The sequence below is a fragment of the Rhinatrema bivittatum genome, chromosome 15 (genome assembly GCF_901001135.1).
Source record: "Rhinatrema bivittatum chromosome 15, aRhiBiv1.1, whole genome shotgun sequence".
In the NCBI taxonomy this organism is placed as follows: domain Eukaryota; kingdom Metazoa; phylum Chordata; class Amphibia; order Gymnophiona; family Rhinatrematidae; genus Rhinatrema; species Rhinatrema bivittatum.
In genome coordinates this window covers 33,645,315-33,668,058 of record NC_042629.1, presented here as the reverse complement: position 1 = coordinate 33,668,058, position 22,744 = coordinate 33,645,315, and the positions used below count along the sequence as shown (strand labels likewise).

The 22,744-nt window shown below is 42.5% G+C and overlaps 1 protein-coding gene across 1 annotated transcript in view; it reads right to left on the bottom strand.

The window, feature by feature from the left end:
• Positions 1 to 22,744, bottom strand: part of BRWD1 (bromodomain and WD repeat domain containing 1) — a 282,561-nt gene that overhangs the window by 153,204 nt on the left and 106,613 nt on the right. The window contains exons 20-22 of the mRNA XM_029577859.1: positions 12,930 to 13,023; positions 9,297 to 9,443; positions 579 to 661 (exon numbers count right to left, since the gene is read on the bottom strand). Coding sequence (XP_029433719.1) covers positions 579 to 661; positions 9,297 to 9,443; positions 12,930 to 13,023 — 324 coding nt within the window. The remainder of the gene's footprint in view (positions 1 to 578; positions 662 to 9,296; positions 9,444 to 12,929; positions 13,024 to 22,744) is intronic.

The following is a 22,744-nucleotide window of genomic DNA, read 5'->3' as shown; positions in this document are numbered from 1 at the left end:
TGGATTGATCTTGTACATACTGGGAAGGGAAATTTTACTCAAGGAATGGAAACATTTTGGAAATTTTTACCAGTAGTAGTTAAGGCTACAACACTAAACCTTTTCATCTGTAAATTAGACAAACTTTAGAGGAAAAAAAAATATTGGTAGTTATGATATGGCTACCTACTAGAAATCATGCCTATTTGGAGCAGATTGCTATATTTGAAGGTCCAGAAGGATATTTTGCTGTTACAGAATTGGCTATTGATGCAGTGCTTTTTTCTCTTTCCCTTGCACTATAAAGACAGCTGTCAGGCAAATCAGAACAAGGTTGGACTCCACAAATCTCTGATCTTCTTTCAACCTAAGAAATGTGTAATCCAACTTGTTGGCATCAAGATTATCACTCCAATGGCATCAACAGAACTGTAATTTCCATTAAAAAATTACAATTTGCCCCATACTACCCAAGTGTAAAGTTCTTATTGGAAAAAATGCAACATAACACGAACATCACAAAAAAAAACCCACAGCTCTCTCTCCCCCTCTTCCAAAAGACAGTTAAATAAGAAACAGGAAAATTCCATCAACTGTACCTAGAGCTGTTACTTTCACTCTTCCATTCCTCTTCTTTATCAGAAGACTCAGAGTTCTCACTTGGATCTGCAGTTTCATTTTCCTGCATTTAATAACATGCTTAATCTTAAAAGGGTCATACTTTGTCTACCTAACAAAAACATTAAACTTTAATAAAATAGTAGCTTATTCACAAAAAGAACTAATTTTGTTACACTCATACAACAAACCCTGCATCAATTCTTTTCAAATATGTTTCAATGCTGAAAATTCCCTTTATACTTAAAAACCCAGATATATCAAAGAAACACTGGCACATCATGCAAACTTTGTCCATTTTCAAAGTCAAAAACATTATGGTCACCCACAAAAGAGACAAAAACCTGAAGGACCTACTTTCACCTTCATGTTTGCCACTTAGAACACTTCAAGACACTAGGCCTGCGGGACAGACCTTGTGGCAATTGCAGTGTGTAATGTAAACATCAAAACTAGCAGTACTGACATTCCAAACACTAATAGAACCTTTTGGTTGAGAAGTTTTACAAACTGCAAGAGTGAAGGTGTCATTTACACAGCTATCTGTCCGTGCAATAAGATGTACATTGGAAAAACAATTAGAGTCTTCAATAAAAGAATTATTGAACACAAGTGCGCTATTAATTGGAAAAAAGAAGGAAAACCACTTGTGGAACTCAACTGAAGCAAACCAAAAATTCAATGATTATAAGTTTTGTGTTATTTCCAAACCCACATTAAATTGGAGAGGTGGTAACCTGGACAACCTTTTATTAAGATTAGAACAAAAATACATTTACGAGTTTAAAACTATAGAACCATTAGACAGAAAAATATATTTCTTGGTTCAGTCCTATTTGTAATTCACCTCCATTATTCTTCACTCTTGCATTTTTAACCTTTCTTGGAAATATTTGTCTGGTTCACATTTGATATGTTCTTATTAACATTTAACAATTTTATTGTTATATTTTATTTTTAATTATATGTATTATTGTTTATCATGCTATTAGTATTTTATGGTCGTCATATTTATATGTATGTACCTTAGTAGAGTCTATACACTTTTTAAACAGACGAATCCTGCTTCACAATACTAGGACACCATTACAATAAGCAATCAATTGGCAACATAAGATATTGTTTCAATGTAGATTTACTTATGTTGCACCTCACCTTTACTTTGTATCAAACAATTCACCACTTCAGGCTGGTGTGTATATTTAAGGACACCAACTACCACAGACAAGATTTCCCCCTTTTTTTTCACAATATTTTCTTTAATAAAACATTTTTTCAATACATATTTCATCTACCAAAAAAAATGTCGTTTCATACATACAATTTAATGCCTTTATTTCACTATTTTTTTTAGAATATACATTGCAGATATAAAATTTAATACATTCCAAATGTGTATGTTACTTCATCATCAGTATATTAACTCAGCTTTTGGCGTGAAAGCCGGCTGTATATACTTCCGGTATGCTGAGATGCCGATTTGTGCATTTGTGCTCTTTTTGAATTCTCTTAGCACACCCACATTGATTAGCAATTTTATACTCTTAGCAGAGATTCATAATTTTATTTATTAATAAAAAAAAAAAAAAAAAAAGAGAGACTTCCATGAAATAGAGACTTGCTGTTGAACACGATGTGTGCCTGCACTGCTTCGCTTTGACAGCTATGTGTGTTTAAGTCACTTTTCACTGTGTGGCCCTATAAGTTTGGATGCAATTTCTAATCTTTTTTTTTTAATTTATGTTCCAAATGATTATAAATTATGATCCTATATATAAATATTAATATATTTATTCATTTGTTTGTATAGCCCCCTGAAGCGGCTCACACTGTATGTATAAAACTCGGCCCAAGTCAGACATTGGTTTTTACTGTTTATAATTAAAGTATTTCTTGACACCGATCTAATTTTGTTTTGGTCACATTCCTGCTGCATTGGATCGGCTTCCGTATTGTTTTCTGGAACACCTCAGGGAGCAGATTCAAGTCTCCAAATCTCCTAGAATCCAGAATCAGTCAGGACTGCAAATTTGCACCTCTACCACCTGCTGGAGACAGAGAAATACTGAGGGACTGCAGGTGACACTTTTGATTATGTAGCAGTGCCTCAAAGTTTTTGTTCTTTGCCTCCATCTGCTGGTAGGGATGTCTGTCACACGGCTCTACGGGGGGGGGGAAGGTGAGACTAACTCTGCATAGGAGGCAGGGTGGTAACGGCAGCTCCACATGCTCAGTAGGGCATGTTTGAAAGCTCTAGAATCTTTGAGATCAAAGTTCCAAGCCAGGCTCCATCCAATGATTACACCCACGTGTAAGGACTGACATCCTGCTTGTCCTCAGAGAAGGACAGCTTACAAGTGCTCAAGTAAACAAAGCTAAATTGGACTCATGCCTCCCTACTGCACACCAGGCTGCAGCAGAACGTGAACAGAAAAACTTCCTCCCATAGATCCCCTTTCTAAATTGCTCTTATTCTGTCTTCTGTGCTGGTAGGGCAGGGGAGGATTGAGGAGGAAGAGGAAGGAACCTTTAGCTGCAAAGAAGTGAAGGGAAAGCCAAAAATCAACAGCACTGTAATAGGAAGCAATCTGGCCAGACTAGATAGGCCTTACTGTCCTTAGCTGTTATATGAAAGTTGGTTCTTACCTGCTAATTTTCGTTCCTGTAATACCACAGATCAGTCCAGAAAAGTGGGTTTTGCAGCCCTACCAGCAGGTTGAGTCAGAGAAAAATTAGAACTTTGGGCACTGCTATATATACACAAGAGTGCCACCTGCAGTCCCTCAGTACTGACCTGTACCCAAGCCCATGCTAACAGAACTAAATAACGAAGGGTAGTACCCAAACAAATTTCCGGACTACCACTTCATCGATGGCAAAAAACCAGACCGGGAGGAGAGGAAGGAAAGTGGGCGCCCTGCTCCTTGCGAGTCTGAAAAACGTTTTCCTACCATCGGAGGTGAGGTTTACCTTTTCGGAATATGCCTCTCTCTGTGCACAAGAGGAGGGCGAAGGAGAGGGTTGATCCTGCTTCTGCCCCCGGAGCCCTCATAAAGGGTCCTATGGACACCCATATACAGCGTACTTATAGATCGGATGAGGCGCAGGTGAAGGGAGCAACCGAGGAAGCCATCACGGTCTCCCCACCGGACCTTTCTCTATCTTTAGCCCCGATCTATAGGGAACCACCAGCCAATCCGGTGCTATCCAGGGCGCAATGGGGGGGGGGGGGGTGTTTCAACTGCAGAAGTCGCAGGACAAGATACTACCCAAGCAGGTCCAGAGCCGGTGGAAGTATCCGAGATGGGAATCCGGACAGGATACCCTCGGGGACAGGCTGACTCACTGGAGTTGGAATAAGGAATCAGCCATGTCAAGTAAAGACGGAAGAGACTGCCTATCTACCTAAAATATCAGTTTCACAAATAGTTAAGCCTAATATTGTAACTCTAGATGTGATAATGGATGCAATTATTTGCAAAATTCTATCATTGCTCAAGTTAACCCTATAGTAGAGAAAGTTAATGTTATACAAGACAGAGTGTCCAATATAGAGATAAAGAAGGATAAAGAACAAAAAGATATGGAAAAAAATTAGAAAAGACCTGAATAATTGCAAACTGGTACAAGATACAGTAGTAAGAGAAATCAAATGTTACATGTTAAAATGGAAAATTTAGATAATGCAAATAGCAAGAAGAATCTTCGCTTTTAATTTTCCGAAGTTGCCTCATGTACCACCTAAAGAAATGTTTAAGAGATATATGCTTGAGATTTTTAAAGTTCCGGAAACAGCAATACCGCTCTTAGCTAATGTTAATGTATCCCAGCATATAAAAAGCAAGAAAACGTAACAATGCAAGAAGGGGCACAGGCAATGGATGTATTATCTTCTAATTTAAATGTGTCTATGATATTAGAAACATTAGATAGTGATTTAGTGCAGGGAGCCCACTTTACTGGCCACATTTGTTTTTGAGTCAGAGAGATTGGGTACTCAGATTATTTTTTAATCATCGATCGGAGAAATTTCTGACTTTAAATGTTAGAGTATACCCAGATTTTTCTAAACAGACTCAGAGGAGAAGGAGACAGATTTTACTTTTGACGGTGAAGGTGCTCCAAATAGGAGTAACTTATTTTCTTAAACACCCTTGTAAGTGTTGTATCAATTATAAGGGTAATTTGTTTGTTTTTTTTCTCCCCTTCTCAATTAACTACTTTTCTAAGTGATAAAACAGATGTGGTTTGATATGTTGCTAGAAATCCAGCGTGAATCCTATAAGTATGAATCAGTACGCTTGATTAAACTGTTTGCTTAAGAGAATAATGTTGGAAATCATAATTTAAGTATTAATTAAATTGGATCCTTTTTGTGGACTGTAAAGTAAGAGAATTGGGTAATTTTCTAAAATTTACTAAAATATTTTCCTGTTTTTCTTTTTGAATCACTTACTTTTTCAATCAAGATTGAATTCTTGTAAATTTATAATTGTTAAAATGATAAAGAATAAATAAATAAATAACCCAGATGATGATGCATGGAGCTAAAAACTGCTCCATGCATCATGTCTGCAAAAGGAACTTCAACAATAAAAATCTTAAGCAGGTTCTGACCAAGATACTCTTTCAGTATCTGAAGAAAGGGGTGGGCCTCTGGACTGATCTGTGGTATTTCAGGAATGAAAATTAGCAGGTAAGAACCAATTTTCATTTCCTGAACATACCCAGATCAGTCCAGAAAAGTGGGATGTACCCAAGCCACTCTACACTGGGCGGGACCCCGAAAGACCAGCACAAAGCACACTCTCCCCGAAGGACGGTTCATCAGAAGCCTTAACGTCCAATCGGTAATGTTTCGTAAAAGTGTGAATAGACCTCCACACTGCCGCCCTACAGATCTCCTGAGGCGACAGCACTGACACTCTGCCCAGGAGGTAGCCTGAATATAAGAACATGCCATACTGGGTCAGACCAAGGGTCCATCAAGCCCAGCATCCTGTTTCCAACAGTGGCCAATCCAGGCCATAAGAATCTGGCAAGTGCCCAAAAACTAAGTCTATTCCATGTTACCGTTGCTAGTAATAGCAGTGGCTATTCTCTAAGTGAACTTAATTAATAGCAGGTAATGGACTTCTCCTCCAAGAACTTATCCAATCCTTTTTTAAACACAGCTATACTAACTGCACTAACCACATCCTCTGGCAACAAATTCCAGAGTTTAATTGTGCGTTGAGTGAAAAAGAACTTTCTCCGATTAGTTTTAAATGTGCCCCATGCTAACTTCATGGAGTGCCCCCTAGTCTTTCTATTATCCGAAAGAGTAAATAACCGATTCACATCTACCCGTTCTAGACCTCCCATGATTTTAAACACCTCTATCATATCCCCCCCTCAACCGTCTCTTCTCCAAGCTGAGCCCTAGTGGAATGAGCTCTGAGACCCAAAGGCACCCGACGCCCTCGGGCTATGTATGCCACGTAAATGGCTTCCTTAATCCACCAAGATATGGTCACCTTTGACGCTTTGTCCCCCTTCTTTGGGCCACCAAAAAGAACGAACAAATGATCAGAACGTCTGAAGTCATTGGTAACCTCCAGATAACACAATAAGGCGTGCCGCACATCCAAAAGATGAAGGTCTCTGTTCTGAGAAGAATCCCGGGACCAGTTAGGGAACCCCGGAAGCTCCACAGTTTGATTGACGTGAAAGGCTGAAACCACCTTAGGGACAAAGGATGGAACCGTACGTAACGATACCAGATCATCGTAAATCCGAAGAAAAGGATCCCAACAATACAGCGCCTGCAACTCCGAGATCCGACGGACCGAGCAAATGGCCACCAAAAACACCATTTTCAAAGTCAGATCTTTCAGGGAAACTTCACGAAAAGGCTCGAAAGGAGTGCCACATAGAACTCGCAGGACTAAATTCAAACTCCAATCCGGACACACGAACGGATGGGAGGGCGCAAATATTTGACCCCCTTAAGAAACAGAGCAATATCCAGATGTGCTGCCAAGAATAGCAGTCAAAGTTTCCCCGCAAGGCACCTAGAGCTCAACTTGTACACGAAGGGAATTGAACGCCAAGCCCTTAGCAAGGCCCTGTTGCAGAAAGTCAAGCACCCGAGGAACATGCACCGCTAAAGGGTCGCAGGAACGCTGATGACACCACGTCTCAAAAAGCTTCCAAACTCACAGAAGCCATAGAGGTGGCTGGACATCTCGCCTGTAGGAGGATGGAAAGGATTTGTTCTGAATAACCCCTCAAGCGTAAACATCGCCTCTCAAAAGCCAAGCCGTGAGAGAGAAGCGATCCTCCCGATCCGAAAATATGGGCCTCTGACGGAGCAGATGCATTAGATGAGCCAGCTGAAGTGGACCCTCTAGAGCCAAGCGTACCAGATCCGTGAACCACGGACGACGTGGCCACTCCGGTGCCACCAGAATCACTCTTCCCGGGTGCTGCTCTATGCGACGGAGAAGCCGACTTATGAGGGGCCAGAGTGGGAAGGCATACAGCAGAATCCCCGTGGGCCAAGGACACACGAGAACGTCTATGCCCACCGAGCCCTGTTCTCGGTGACGGCTGAAAAAACGAACTGATTTTTGCGTTCGCCTGTTTTGCCATCAGATCCAGCTGAGGAGTTCCCCATCTGGCGCAAATGAGATTCCACGCCTCAAGAGATAGCTCCCATTCCCCTGGGTCTAGTTGCTGACGGCTGAGATAATCAGCTTGCACATTCTCTACTCCCGCGACATGGGATGCAGCAATGCCCTCGAGATGGCGCTCCGCCCAGGTGAACAGAAGACGTGCCTCCAGTGCTACGGCGGGACTTCGAGTCCCGCCTTGCTGGTTGATGTACGCCACCATTGTCGCATTGTCCGAGAAGACTCGCACCATTCTGCCCTAAACACCCGCAGGGCCAGACACACAGCCCTGGTCTCGAGCTGGTTTATGAACCAGGATCTTTCCATCGCAGACCAGAGCCCTTGGGCAGACCTGTCTGCACACACCGCCCCCAACCTGAGAGGCTGGCATCGGTGGAGATTATCAGCCAATTCGGAGTGTCCAAATCCACCCCCCATTCCAGATTGTCCAGTGACAGCCACCATGACTGACTCTGGATTCTGGAAGTAGAGGCATTGGTAAATGGAATTGCTCAGACACCGGGCTCCAGCGAGACAAAAGTGCACGCTGTAAAGGTCTTAAGTGAGCGAACGCCCAAGGAACCAAGTCCAAGGTTGACGCCATGGAGCCCAGGACCTGAAGATGCCACACTGTGGGATTGTTCCTTCGAAGAAGGGAATGTATTTGTTCTTGCAACTTCCCTATTCGGTCCGCCACTAGAAACACTTTGCCTAGCAAGGTATCTAATTGTGCTCCAAGATAAATCAACTTCTGAGTGGGTTCCAAGTGACTCTTCTGCACATTGATTACCCAACCTAGGGATCGCAATGTGAACATCACCATGTATGTACACTGATCTCTAGCAGTCCACCCGAGACTTCGTGCAAATCAACCAGTCGTCCAGGTACGGGTGGACCAAGATTCCCTCCTGACGAAGGAAGGTCGCCACCACCACCATCAACTTGGTGAATGTGCGAGGAGCTGTTGCGAGACCAAATGGGAGGGCTCGAAATTGGAAGTGTCATCCCAAGACCTTGAATCGCAGAAACCTCTGGTGATTCAGCCGGATCGGAATGTGTAAATACGCCTCCATGAGGTCCAGAGAAGCAAGAAACTCCCCTTTTCGAACCGCAGCCATCACTGTCTTCAGGGTTTCCATACGAAAGCGAGGAACCCGAAGGCAATGGTTCACCTTCTGCAGATCAAGGATGGGCCGAAACCCTCCTTCTTAGGGACCACAAAGTACACGGAGTACCGACCTTGTCCCTGTTGAGCCTCCGGAACTGGGACAATAGCTTTGAGCTCAAGAAGTTGTTGTAGAGTCACCCGGACCGCCTTTCGCTTGACACTTGAGGCCACTCGGGACTCCACAAAAACCACCCGGACTGGGCTTGAGAACTCCAGTGCATACCCATCTTTGATCACGTCTAAGACCCAGCGGTCTTGTCCATTCCGTGTAAAAGTTGGATAAGCTGCCTCAGACAGCTTCAATGACGGAATGGGTGCTCGTTGCTTCATTGGAGGTTTTTATTATTTCCTGCACCAAGATGTCCCGAATCTCTTCCAGGCTGGCGACCCCCTCGAAAGGACTGCTGGCGCCCCAAAGCAGGTTTAAAATATAACTAAAGACTGCAGAGGTGTGCATCTGTACCACCCGCTGGAGTCAGAGAAATACTGAGTGACTGCAGGCAGCACTCTTGTTATGTAGCAGTGCCCAAAGTTCTAATTGTTCTCTGACTCCACCTGCTGGTAGGGATACACAACCCACTTTTCTGGACTGATCTGGGTATGTTCAGGAAAGTCTCCATTTCTAAAAACAATCATGTGTTCAGTTTAATTGTATTCAGCCTTTCCAAGCAAAACCTGCTCCAGCTTTGAATGGCAAACGCTGTTATTCAACAGTCTGCTCAATAGTTATTCACCATGTACTTTGTTTTTTCTGGGTTCAAAATGGGTGACCTGATTCCACAGTCTATTAATATGACTTATGATTTTTACTTATATCTTGGCTTAAAAAAAAAGTATTCCCCATTGGGAATGTTGCACATTACACAAGACGCATTTACCTGGTCTGAAGAGCTAGCAGTCTCCTCTCCTTCCTCACATGAGAACTCAATGAACTGCTCAACATTATTGCGTGTTCTGTACCCTGGCTTTCTTTGCCGACAAATTAGTCTCTGTCTGGTCCGTAGTGATGAGACTGCAAAATCATTCTGGATTTGTGTTCAAAAGAGTAAAATACATTTTTTCATTAATCTGGTCATTTTCTGACAAGACAAAGGACTGGAATGATCATGCAGAATACAACCACTGTTTATGTATCATATACAATACCCACTGGGTACAACTCATGTTGTAAAAAGGCTTTACAGCTAAGTCAATACAGTACCATATGACACCCTGCTCTGAATACTTCCCCAGCAATGTGTACTTGTAAAAACTCAAGTGGAGATAATCTACTAATCACTACATAGCCAAATTCACGGTTAGAAATTTAATGATCTGTATTTTATTGATGGCTGGTCCAGAGTAGTGTGAGTGTTAAAGAATGACAGTCAGCCAGAATTCTTCTCTCACCCCAATCTAGATTGAAGGATTTATAGTGCCTGGAGTAGGAATCATTGCTGTTGAAGTATCCTTCTTCCAAAACAAAACGTCAGTCAATCATTTGTAGATTTTTACATGTTTTGTGAAGATAGGAACGAGTCATTGAGCTGTCACTTTACAAATTTGAATCTCTTGATATTTGAACTTTCTGCATAAGTAGCAGCTATTATTAGACTAAGGAAAACATGATACCATACTGTTTTCTGATTACTATTTGTTGTAAATAATTGTAATGCTCCTAACACCTAATAAATGAATTTTCTCTTTTATATTTTAAAAGGTTAGGGGATAAAATGTCAATAAAAATTTCTTGATCAATGTGAAAAGAAGAGTTCACTTTCTGAATGAAGAAAACATGCCTGCTCTATTTCATGTAACCCATTCCCTTGAAGAACTGGATGCATTCCTTCTAAAAGTCTGAGATAAAAAAAAAATACTCAATATTTTCTTTTCAAGTCTTATTTAGCAACAAAAAATACCACAGTTAATAAATATATAAGCGAAGGACTGTGGTATCGAATACTGTGCACAATCAATGTGAGCATATGTAAAATTAAAAAAAATGTGATTGTAACTTTTTTGCTCCGTATAATCTTTGCCACACATCATTCTGTTACTTAACAGAGAGTGCCACCTGCAGTTCCTCATTATTGATCTGTACCCAAGCCATGATCACTACTTCCCAAACTCCAAGGATTTCTCCCTCTACAACCAGCTGAGGAATAATTTGGAACCCCCAACAAAACTGGACTCCCAATTTAGGGAAATGAAAAAACTTCAAGTCTCCAATTAGCTTAAAACTATATACAATCTTGTTCAAAATTCTGCATCACCAGCAGCATCCAGAAGTGGAAAAGTCTTTCATCATAAGGGGACGGGAGTCTGGACTGATCTGTGGTATTCCAGGAATGAAAATTAGCAGGTAAAATCCAATTTTCTTTTCATACCAGAGATCACTCCAGACAAGCAGAATGTACCCATGCCCCTCTACACTGGGTGAGAACCTGAAAGAGCCACACACAGCACACTTTAACCAAATGTGGCCTCTTCTGGGGCCCTAACATCCAAACAGTAATATTTAGAAAAAGTGTGCAAAGCAAACCAAGTAGCTGCTCGACAAATCTCCTGCAGAGAAACCAATTGACACTCCGCCCAGGAGGCTACCTGTGCCCTAGTAGAATGCGCTTGCAACCCCTCCAGGATCGATCGCCTCCTTCAACCATCTTGTGCACCACTGCAATCACTATCTGCAACATCTCTGTCCAAAAATGTGGCACCTGCAAGATACAGAATGGGCCAATCTGAAGATACAGAATGGGCCAAAAGTAACTCTCTTTCTTGGGAGTCTCCCTGTCCAAGGCAGGCCCTCCTGCCACGTGGAGGCAAAATGGCTGCCCTCTCCTTCAACCTCCTTGGGCCTCCTGGACAGGGCCTGCAGATCACGCACAGCAGCCACCTGCTGAGCCCTCTTCACCTCCAGAGGCACAGTCTGTGCAGAGCAGGGCTGCAATGAGGCGCGATCGCCTCAGACCACAGGCATGACAGTTTCCCATTCTCCGCGGGAGGTGCCATGAGGCCCAATACAGCCCTCTGAGTGGGGAAAAGGAAACCTCAGATGCCGTTGCCAGAGCTGTCCCAGGCCCTGAAAAATCGAGCCGCATATGCTTCCCTTCTCACCCAGCTGAGCCAATAGTTGACCGCCGATGAAAAATAAAAGCCTGCTCAACACTTTTTTTTTTCTTAAAGGCACAGCCACCGAGTAACCCAGTCAGGGGAAAAAAGGTAAAAGAAGATATACTTTACTGTTTCTGGGTGCTCCTAGCTGGTGCAGATGGTAGGACAGGTGAGAATCAAGGGTCGAGCCTGGTCAGGGATTGCAAACCCCCTGCTCGCCCTACTCAACCAGAGGGATGGACCACAAAGGAACCTAACACCTCTGGGAGCCTCAGTCTTCGCTTCTTCCTTTCTTCTTTTCCTAACCTCTTCTTTTTTTTTTTTTTAAACTAAGTTCAGACTGCAGGTTTGCACCTCTACCATCTGCTGGAGAAAGAGAAATACTGAGGGACTGCAGGTGGCTCTCTCTGTTAAATAGCAGTGCCTGAAAAGTTTTCATACTTTGCCTCCATCTGCTGGTAGGGATGCAAAATGAACTAGTCTGGACTGATCTAGGGTATGAACAGGAATTTAGTTTTAGAATTTACCAGCCATAAAATCTTTACATCACAGCACTGAAGTCTTTTTTTTTTTTTTTTTAAAGAAGTATAAGGCAGTGTTTTCCAAACCTCTCCAGGAAGCAAACCTAACCACTCAGATTTTCAGGATATCCATAAGTAATATGCATGAAATAGATCTGCATACATTAGAGACCCAGAAAACTCAAACTGGCTAGGTGTGCCGCCAGGAGAGTGTGAGAAAACACTGATGGCAGGCATAAATGGTTTAAATTACTGCAAAAATAAAGACTGTATGCCAAATAGAACTGTTGTCACTATAAAGCCTTTTCACAATGCAGAGGGGAAGTTAGCAAACTACCCTTGGTACGGGACTGGAGCATAATCCATTCTTAGCACCCCCCTCCCCCCAAACCCAATGCATTTTTCAAATTTAAGAATAGAGAAATAAAAAAAAGACATTATGAAGATCTAACAGATTAAACAGGTGTCGAGTTACTACAAAACAATGAGTCCATGTAAAATAAAAAGGAAGCCATTTATGTTGCACATTAAGAGGCTGTACTACAGTTTCTGCCCCTGCTTTGTATAAAGAAACCCTACTTAGTCATAAAATCACTTTTTTTTTTTTTTAGATGGCAGCAGGATTTGAGATTTTCCTCCAGTTTAATTTTTAATGCTTATCTGTGCTTTGTCTATGTTTACATTTCTCAGCATTCTGTGGCACCGTATCATTAACACAGAACCTTCACCAAAACTACAAGACAAACTGTTCTTAGGGAAAGTCATTAACTTCTCCCAGTGCTTCTTGAAATCCTTGCTAAGAAAGAACTCTATTTTGTGTCATCTTGGGAAGTATGGGATCTCTTTTTCAGGTGTATGCCAAGCATCAACATAAAGTTAATATCTGAGCAGCTTTACCTTTTGTGATGGCTGGAATAGTTTCCTTTTCTTCTCTGCTATATAGAAAGCTCTCTCTTCCTCTCCTTTTGCAATTCTATATTCTTCTTGCTTTCTGGAAAATAATCATGAACATCTTTCAAAATTAATACAGACACCACCAGTATATCAGAACAATCAGAATCCCTACAGACCAGATTTTACCCACTGAAAAACAAAAGACCCTTATCAACTGGTGTCTCTCTCTCTCTCTCGTTGAAGACAATAGTGAAGTTACAATAAGTATCCACACTACAAATCAAACAAGAAATGTACTACAAAAAACGTCATGTATACAATCCTCATTTATCTTACAAAAAAAAAAAAATTATACAAATTCAAACTGCAGCAGTGGCCCACAAGGATCTGTATCATTACTGCTTACAGGTTAACATTACAAAAATAAAGGATCATCGAATTTATATAATGTTTAATGTGTTACAATTATCCTTGGATAAAGGAGTAACAAATCCATAAATGCAGTGATGTGAAACTATTTATAAACTATGTATTTACACTTACAGATGTCTACACTTTGTACTACTGAGTATGACATGTTACGAGAGGTGGGGTAGGGAGAATGTCATTGATTCAGCTAATAGTGGTTTCCAGATAACACCTTTCTTTAATTATCAGATATAATAGTGTTGTATTTAATCTCAACTGTTCAATATCACAAGTCATCTAAGTCCTGATACAGCAAAGCAGCCCCATCAATGATACCTTCAGCACTATGCTTGACAATCAGGATGAGGTTCTTACTTTGGTGAAAACCAAATACTGCCTTCCAAACAAAGGAAAATTGGTTCTTACCTGCTAATTTTCATTCCTGGGCTTTGCATCCCTACCAGCAGGAGGCAGCAGAGAATAAATTCTTTCAGGCACTGCTACATATCAGAGGGTGCCACCTGCAGCCCCCTCAGTATTGACCTCTACCCAAGCCAATCTAGAGCGAACAACCAATTCAATTAAAAAAAAAAAGGGTTTTTTTTTTGGAAAACAAAGGACCCAAGGTTGGATTCACCCTGAACTGGAGCCCCTTTCATCAAACAAAGGAACTGAGAACCACTTAGGCTCCATTGGTTCAAAATATTTACACATATAAGGCTCTGAATCAGACCATAAATCGCAGTTACCATAGTCTTTCAGAACCAAGGGAGCGAACCTCTGGACTGACCCATGGTATTCAAGGAACAAAAATTAGCAGGTAAGAACCAGCTTTCCTCTTGTTCATACTCCAGATCAGTCCAGACAAGTGGAATGTACCCAAGCTCCCCTAGACTGGGCGGGTACCCGAAAGACCCACTCGCAGTACACTTTCACCAAATGTGGCATCCTCTTGCGTTTGAACATCCAATCAGTAGTGCCTGGCAAAGGTGTGACGTGAAGACCATGTTGCAGCTCTACAAATCTCCTGAGGAGACACCAACTGATACTCTGCCCAGGAGGCTGCTTGTACCCTAGTAGAACGCGCTCACAAGCCTTCTGGGGCCAGTCTAACCTTACAGAGATAGGCCAAAACAAGGTCTCCTTTAGCCAACGAGAAATTGTGGCTTTAGAAGCCTTACATCCTTTCGTAGCTCCACTGAACAAAACAAAATGGTGATCTGACCGCTGAAAACAGTGATCTTAAGGTACCACAACAGAATCCGATCATCCAAAAAGTGAAGATCCCTTACATGCAGTGCCTCCCATGGCAAATTCAGGAAGGCCGGAAGCTCCACTGTCTGGTTTACATGAAAACAGGAGACCATTTGCTAAAAAGGAGGGAACTGTATGTAGCGTCATCCCATCATCTGCAGTTCACAGGAAAGGATCTCTACAGGACAAAGCCTGAAGCTCCGAAATCCTTTTGGCCGAACACCTCTATCAAATACCCCTTCAGCTGTCTCTTCTCGAAGCTGAAACATCCTAACCTCTTTTAGTCTTTCCTCATAGGGGAGCTGTTCCATTCCCCTTTATTTATTTATTTATTTAAATTTTCTTTTATACCGATGACCGTTTACACATCGCATCGGTTTACAGTTAAAAAGGAACAAATGGGCAGAACCCTTACATATAACATTGAAAAAACAGGTTAACTTTTGGGCAGGGCCCTTACATGTAACTGAGAACAAGGTGGTTAAAAGTGGGATAGGGTATAGAGCTGACTATGCCGCAAGCGTCCGTGATATCAATAAATAGATACAGCAAAATCAGCAAAATCACAACTATTTACAAAAGCTAATTACATAAGTAGCCGAGTCAAAGTACAAAATCGATGGGCATGAGACGTATTCTGAGAAATAGATTCCTAGTCACGTAGCAAATTCTAAGTTACTCACTTTTTAGTTAAACAGTGGGGGTTTATGTAATGGCAGGTGATGTGTGGTAAGCTTGCTGGAAGAGCCATGTTTTCAGTTTTTTCTTGAAAGTGGGTGTGTATGTTTCCAGGCGTATATCGGGAGGCAGGGAGTTCCATATGGAGGGGCCAGCGAGAGAGAAAGCTCTGCTTATGGTAGATGATAATTTGAAAGATTTGATGGGTTGGGCACGTAGGGTTCCTTGGAGGGCTGTACGTGTGGGTCTATTCGAGGTACGGGGGAGGAGTGGGGGGTTAATCCAATTGAGGTTAGAGTTCAACAGACTTTTGTGGATGATGGAAAGGGCTTTATAGAGAATTCGGGAGTGTATAGGGAGCCAATGAAGTTCGATAAGTGTGGGGGTGATGTGATCTCTTTTTTTTGAATTTGATAGTATCCTAGCGGCAGCGTTTTGTAGTAGTTGTAAGGGTTTGGTATAGGTGGCGGGAATGCCTAGAAAGAGTGCATTACAATAGTCTACCTTAGATAAAATGATAGACTGGAGTACAGTGCGGAAATCAGAAAAGTGTAGCAGTGGTCTGAGTTTTTTTATGGTTTGGAGCTTAAAACAGCATTCCTTGATGATAGATTTGATGAAGGGTTTGAAAGTAAGATGGTTATCAATAAGGACACCAAGGTTGCGAACGTGTGATGGGAAAGATGTGGATGAGTATGCAGGTGGGATGTCTGGGAGCGGTGGCCTATTAGATATGATTAAGAGTTCAGTCTTGCTGGGATTTAGAGCTAGTTGCATGTCATTTAGTAATTTGTTGATAGAGGAAAGACAGGCTTCCCAGTTAAGCAGAGCAGTATGGAGAGAGTCAGAGAATGGGAAGATGAGTTGCACATCCTCGGCATAAATGAAATGCTTGATGTGGAGGTTAGTGAGGAGGGTAGTGAGGGGAAGCATGTATATATTAAATAGGGTAGAGGAGAGGGAGGAACCTTGGGGAACACCTTGGGGAAGATTGATGGGGTCAGATTCATTGTTATCTACTAATACAGTGAAAAGGCGATCCTGGAGATATGATCGTATCCAGGATAGGGCATTGCCAGTGATCCCGATACTCCTGAGTATGTTGAGGAGGACATCGTGATTGACTGTGTCGAATGCCGCCGAGATGTCAAGCATGGCAATAAGATAAGAGGTACCTGAGTCGGTTCCTTTAATGAGGGTATCGTGTAGGGAGAGCAGCAGGGTTTCAGTACTTAAGTGCTTTCTGAAACCGTGTTGTGTAGATGGGAGAATGTTGTTTTGTTCCAGGTGATCGGAGAGACGGGAGTTGACAACTTTTTCAATAACTTTAGCTAGGAGGGGTAGGTTAGAGACAGGTCTGTAATTGGATAAGGTGTCTGGGTCAAGATTGGGTTTTTTGAGTAGGGGTTTTACTACTGCTTGTTTAAGAACGTTAGGGACTGTGCCATGCTCTAGAGAACAGTTAAGGATATTTGAGAGGGGTTTGGCAATCACCTCGGGGATAGCTAGCAGGAGTTTTGTGGGGATGGTTTCGGAGGGATGAGATGATGGTTTTAATTTTTTAAGGATGTTTTGTACTTCAAGAGAGGATGAAGAGTCAAAAGATGAGAGGGAGACTGGAGAGTTGATGGTGGGCAGACAGATATTGCTGTTATTCTGTGAAAATTGTGCAGTGATGGAGGAGACCTTGTTTTTGAAAAATTGGGCTAATTCATTGCAACGATTTTTAGAGGGATTAGCAGGTAGTTGTTTGAGGGTAGGAGAAGTGAGGTCCGCAACCATGGTGAATAGGGCCCTTAGGGTTATATTGCATACCATGTATTTTTTTAGCATAGTAATTACATTTAATCTGAAGGATGGAATTTCTATATTCATGCATTTGTTGGTAGTATAATGTTTTAGTTGCGGGGGATTGGTATTTGCGCCATGACCTCTCAGCTGTTCTGAGTTGGGTTTTAAGATTCCTAAGTTCAGGCGTATACCAGGGTTTTCTGTTTCTACGGTTTGGGTTGATAGTTTTTATTGTGAGGGGGCAGTGTTTGTCAGCAATGCTGAGGGTGAGGTTGAGCCAGGTAGAGATGGCATTGTCTGGGGATGAGACGTCAATGTGACTGTCTATGTCAGCGCATGCTTGTGAGATGGTATCTATAGCGCATGGTTTGCGGAAGTTAAATGAAATGGGCTGATGGGGCGTGGTGGGGGAGATTTGCGGGAGTGAGAGTTTAGTCTGAATAAGGTAGTGGTCAGACCAGGGTACTGTAGTGCATGAAGGGGGATTGCTTATGTTGATGGGGGAATTGACAAAGATAAGATCAAGTGTGTGGCCAGCTTTGTGTGTGGGAGAGTTCACTATTTGTTGGAAGCCCATTGCTTCAAGGGAGGAGAGGAATGCTTCACATGCTGGGGATTGCGGGGAGGTATCCACGTGTAAGTTGAAGTCTCCTAGGAGAATTGTGGGTATGTCAGGGGATAGTGAGTTTGCAATAAATTTGATAAGAGGAGATGAATCTTTCTCCAGGAGACCTGGGGGTGTATAAATGAGACACAGTTGGAGTGACTTCGATTTGAAAAAGCCAATTTCGTACTGGTTTGGAATATCACATTTCTGGGATAGTAGTTGAAATTCCTTTTTTACAGCCAAGAGTATGCCGCCACCTCTTTTCTTTTTCCGAGGGATAGAGAAAACATCGTAGATTTCTAAAGGTAGCTGGTTGATGAGGGGAGTGTCATGTTGTTTGAACCATGTTTCTGTGACAGCACATATTTCTGGTTTAGAGTCTGTAAGAATATCGTGTAAGAGATGGGTTTTCTTTTGGAGTGATTGTGCGTTAAATAGGATAATGGAAATGAGTGATAGACTGATGGCTTGAGTGCGTGTGAGGGTGTGTATTGGGATAAGCCTTCTTTTGCTGAGCGTGGTCTTGCGGTGTGTGGCCTGATGAGAGAAAGTAAATGGATAAAATGGGATGTGTTGCAGGTGGCAGGCTAGGGAAAAGTTTCCAATTAAAGGAGGCATTGTTGATCTGTGGTGTATTGAAAAACTAGAGTTGGATGAGACAGTTGTAAGGCAGAAACTACCGAGAGCTAATATCATGCACTTTACAGGCAAAACACCATTCTAGTATAGTTCCAGGCAGACTGATAAATAAAGCATGTTGTACATCCGTTATACAGTGATGACAGAATATATCTCGTTTTAGGGTATCTGGATGAGCAAAGAATGTGAAAACTTAATATTGCTAACGTATATATGCATTACAATCTAGCAAAAAGGCATGAGAGTGGTTTGTTCCTGAGTAAATCCTGATAAGGCACAGAAAACGCATTAATCCAACTAACCTGTTGGGAAAGAGAGACAAAAAGGTACTGAGTGCTAGAGAGACTTCAAATATTAAGCAACAGACTCATGAGGCACATTGAATTATTGTCGTTTAGGAGTTCAGATTACCAGTGGCTCACTGACAGGTTTTACATACTTTGCTAGGCTTACTGTTAGATGTTGTTATTTTGGTAGCTCTTCTCTGTACCTTCTCCATCACAATTATATCTTTTTTGAGATGCGGCGACCAGAATTGTACACAGTATTCAAGTTGCGGTCTCACCATGGAGCGATACAGAGGCATTATGACATTTTCCGTTTTATTCACCATTCCCTTCCTAATAATTCCCAACATTGTTTGCTTTTTTTGACTGCCGCAGCACACTGAAGCGACAATTTCAATGTGTTATCCACTATGACGCCTAGATCTTTTTCCTGGGTGGTAGCACCTAATATCGAACCTAACATCGTGTAACTACAGCATGGGTTATTTTTCCCTATATGCATCACCTTGCACTTACCTATCCACATTAAATTTCATCTGCCATATGGATGCCCAATTTTCCAGTCTCACAAGGTCTTCCTGCAATTTATCACAATCCACTTGTGATTTAACTACTCTGAATGCAATACTAGAGGTGGCAGTTTCCTACTATGAATCTGAGATATTTCCAGCAACCTGGGAAAATCTCTATGGGAGTATAGGCATCCTTGAAATTGAGAGTGCACACATAACCAGTCTCCTCTTGTTATTTTGCTACGTAAGCTATTATATGGCCACGCATCACTGCCTTCCCTGCTTCCCAAAACATTAACTCTGAACCCTATTGGCTGGAATTAGTGTTCACATACTCAACCCATTTTTCTTTTTAAAAAGTTTGAAAATCATCAAAATATAAAACTGGGTTCATCCTCCAAGAAAAAGGAGTATGTTTACGCTCCCCCAGCTCCAATCCCAAAGAAACTGGTGCATGATCAGAGATAGAAATCGTACCTATAGTAGAGCTACAAACCCTGGGAAATAGATCCTCAAACTAAAAAAAAAAATAGTCCACCCATTAGTACATTTTGTGAGGATTAGAAAAAAAAAAAAAGTAAAATCTAACTCCCCAGGGTGAAGAGTCCTCCAGATAGCCAACAGTCCAAGTTTCCTGCTTACAAAATGTACCCCTTGATCTTCAAAACCAGGCAATCCTCTTGACCATTTGCAACTATATTAAAATCACCTCCCACAGTCAGCTTGTGACCTGGGAGAGCTATTAAATTTGCCACAATTTCTCTAAAAAAAAGGGTTGGGGTGATGTATTTGGAACATACAAATTGAAAAGGGCCAGTTTTTGCTGATAAAGCCTACCAAGCACAATAACGTACCATCCCTCAACATCCTGTATTTGGCACTCTATATGGTGCGGCAATTGTTTGTGGGCAAGTATGGCCATTTCTCTCTGCCTATTGGAAAGAGAAATACCAGCATCGCCCCACCCAATCTTTTTTCAACTTAGCGTGTTACGCGTCATTCAAGCAGGTTTCTAGAGGAAAAAACAATCAATCTGATTTTAAACGCTTGAACATACTCAAAAGTTTACTGTGTTTGGATTCCATCAACATTGAGAGTTGCCATGTCAACCTTTACCATGTTTCCAACTCTTAAGGACCAATTATGAACATTTGTCATAACCAACTTCCAATCTAAGGGACCTCCCAGCCGAGGCCCCCCTAGTCACACCCATTGTGCCAGGTATTTGAATTTGTAGTGGGTACATTGCCCACAACTCCCAATACAAAACCACAAACATCTCACTTGCATTCACACACATTCTCTCATTCATACCTCCATGCATAAACAAGTTCATATAATCTTCTTCCCTTATTTGACTGCTCCAAGGAACCACAACACCTATCTCCCCATAGTTTAGGGAATTTTGTCCTTTGGCATCCCCCTATATATCCAGGATATCTCGCCTGCTTGACAGTGATAGTCATGTAGCCACAGTGAAAGTTCATACACCAGAGAAGAGTAGGTAAGTGCAATACTTTGAGAAACTTATGCAAGGTGTGGGGGGGGGGGGGGGGGGGGGACGACAAAACCCCACAGCCATTTGAAAATAAAATCTTATATAAAACTGGAACCCAGCATAATATGTGAAGCCCACGCCAGATCACCCTTCTGAGATACTCATCAGTTTTATCAGCACCCTCGTTCCCCATTTTCACATCTGCCTGTTTTTTGTCTCCGCCTAATCGAGTCACTTTTGTGTTCGGACCTCCGGAAATACTTGCTGCCAAAGGTGGCTTTGGCTTCACAACAAATCAATGATCTTGCCCATCAGTAATGTGCAAGCATTAAAGATGCATTTAAATCAGTTTGGGTTTTTTTTTTTGGGGGGGGGGGGGGGGGGGGGGAAACGCTCCAGAGCGCTCTAACCCCCAATGTCCGATCAAGCACACATCTAACTACCCATCCAGATAGGCTCACGTCAGTGGTCACAATCATCAAATCCATCCCCCTGACCAAGAGTGAAGTAGCAGCCTAGTGACCTTGGGCAAGTCACTTTACCCTCCCATTGCCTCATCTACAAACTTAGATTGTAAGCCCTCTGGGGATAGGGAAATAACTACAGTACCTGAATGTAATTCATTTTGAAGCACTTAAAAGTGCAAAAAGCAGAATATAAAAAATAAATAAAATAAAAAGCTCTTGATCCATCCACCACTGAAGATTCTGCGTGACTTCATCAGTAGAGGCAACCCCACCAAGTAATCTTGACTCTGGGGATTCCTTTGTAAAAGCACATGTGCACTCTCGCCCAGGAGACCAAGTACAATGCTGCCACCCAGGACCTGACGCCATACCAGTTAAGCCCGAATTATCTGCAACCGTTTGACCTGATCTCACAATGTCTGAATCCACAGGATGGTAGACATACATATCAGATTGACATATGGAATCAAGCAGCCAGGTACATCAGATGTTGAGATTGTTGCAGATTGCGCTTCACTAGGTTGCGCCAACAAGGCGGTTGAGCCTGTGAGCTGTCCTTTGGCATGGAAGGAATAGAAACTAGAAATGGTATGGGCTCCCTGTCCCAAAAAACTCCAGGTCTGCCGAAACTTTTTGCATCATGTGGACAGCCCAGAAGATAGACATGAGTAGAAGATTGTGCCTTTTATTTTATTTATTTTTTTTAAATCTGACCTCTAGTCACCTGTGATTGGGAGCAGTGGAGATTGAACCTGCAACCCTTGGAGTTAAGGACCCTAGGATCTCGCAGGACTTCCACTAGGTAGAGCAGAGCCCCCTCAGATTCTGAGAATGAAGGGGATCATTGATCTTATGAAAAAGACAGAGCCAGAAAATATGACTAGCACCTCTGCCCTGTCACACTCAAAGCAGAGGAAGTCTCTAGCCTCCAGTCGGCTGTTGCTCGGGGGCCGCCATCAAGCATCCTGATCCTTCATGCCCCCTGAGAACCAAGAAAATTGTCAGCAGGAGGACCAAATTCCCAGTCTCACGCCCCTCTAGCACCACTTCAGATGGGAGTACCAGAGAGGCCTCCCTGGTCCTATCCCTGTGGTCTATACTCCAATAGAGAGACCACAGGATGGTCTCACTGAAGCTGAGGGCCTTAGAGAACCTCCAAAGTCTGCCAGAAGCTAGCCATCTTACATCACCTGCCTGCCCCTCCTACGCAGGATCGTGGACCCAGAGCCAATCTCCTTGCATCTGTGCCCCACATCGTTTCAAAGGAGGAGTGAAAACATCCAACCTGCTGAAGGGAGCATTTGGCTGGAATAGAGAAGGCAAGCACTATTTTTTTCCATCACTCTATCCTCCTGTATCACGGGAGACGGTTATGGAGACTTGCTTACCATATTGGGGGGGGGGAGATAAGGTGAGAAGACCACTGCTCATTTCAGCGCTCCGGCAAGAAGTGGCAAAGTAAGGGACTTATTTTCTACTCTTGCCCCCTCACTCCCAATGCTGCAGTCTCAAAATGGCCACAGTTCCCACCACAAAGCACAAACCCTCAGCGGGAACAAAAGCAAAAAAGGGAAACAGCTCACATGGCCTCTCCGGGGTTCTCAAACACTGCTACACTGCACCGCTGCCTCACCACAGCCACCCCATTGTGCAAGGGACAGCCCTACCATTTCATCT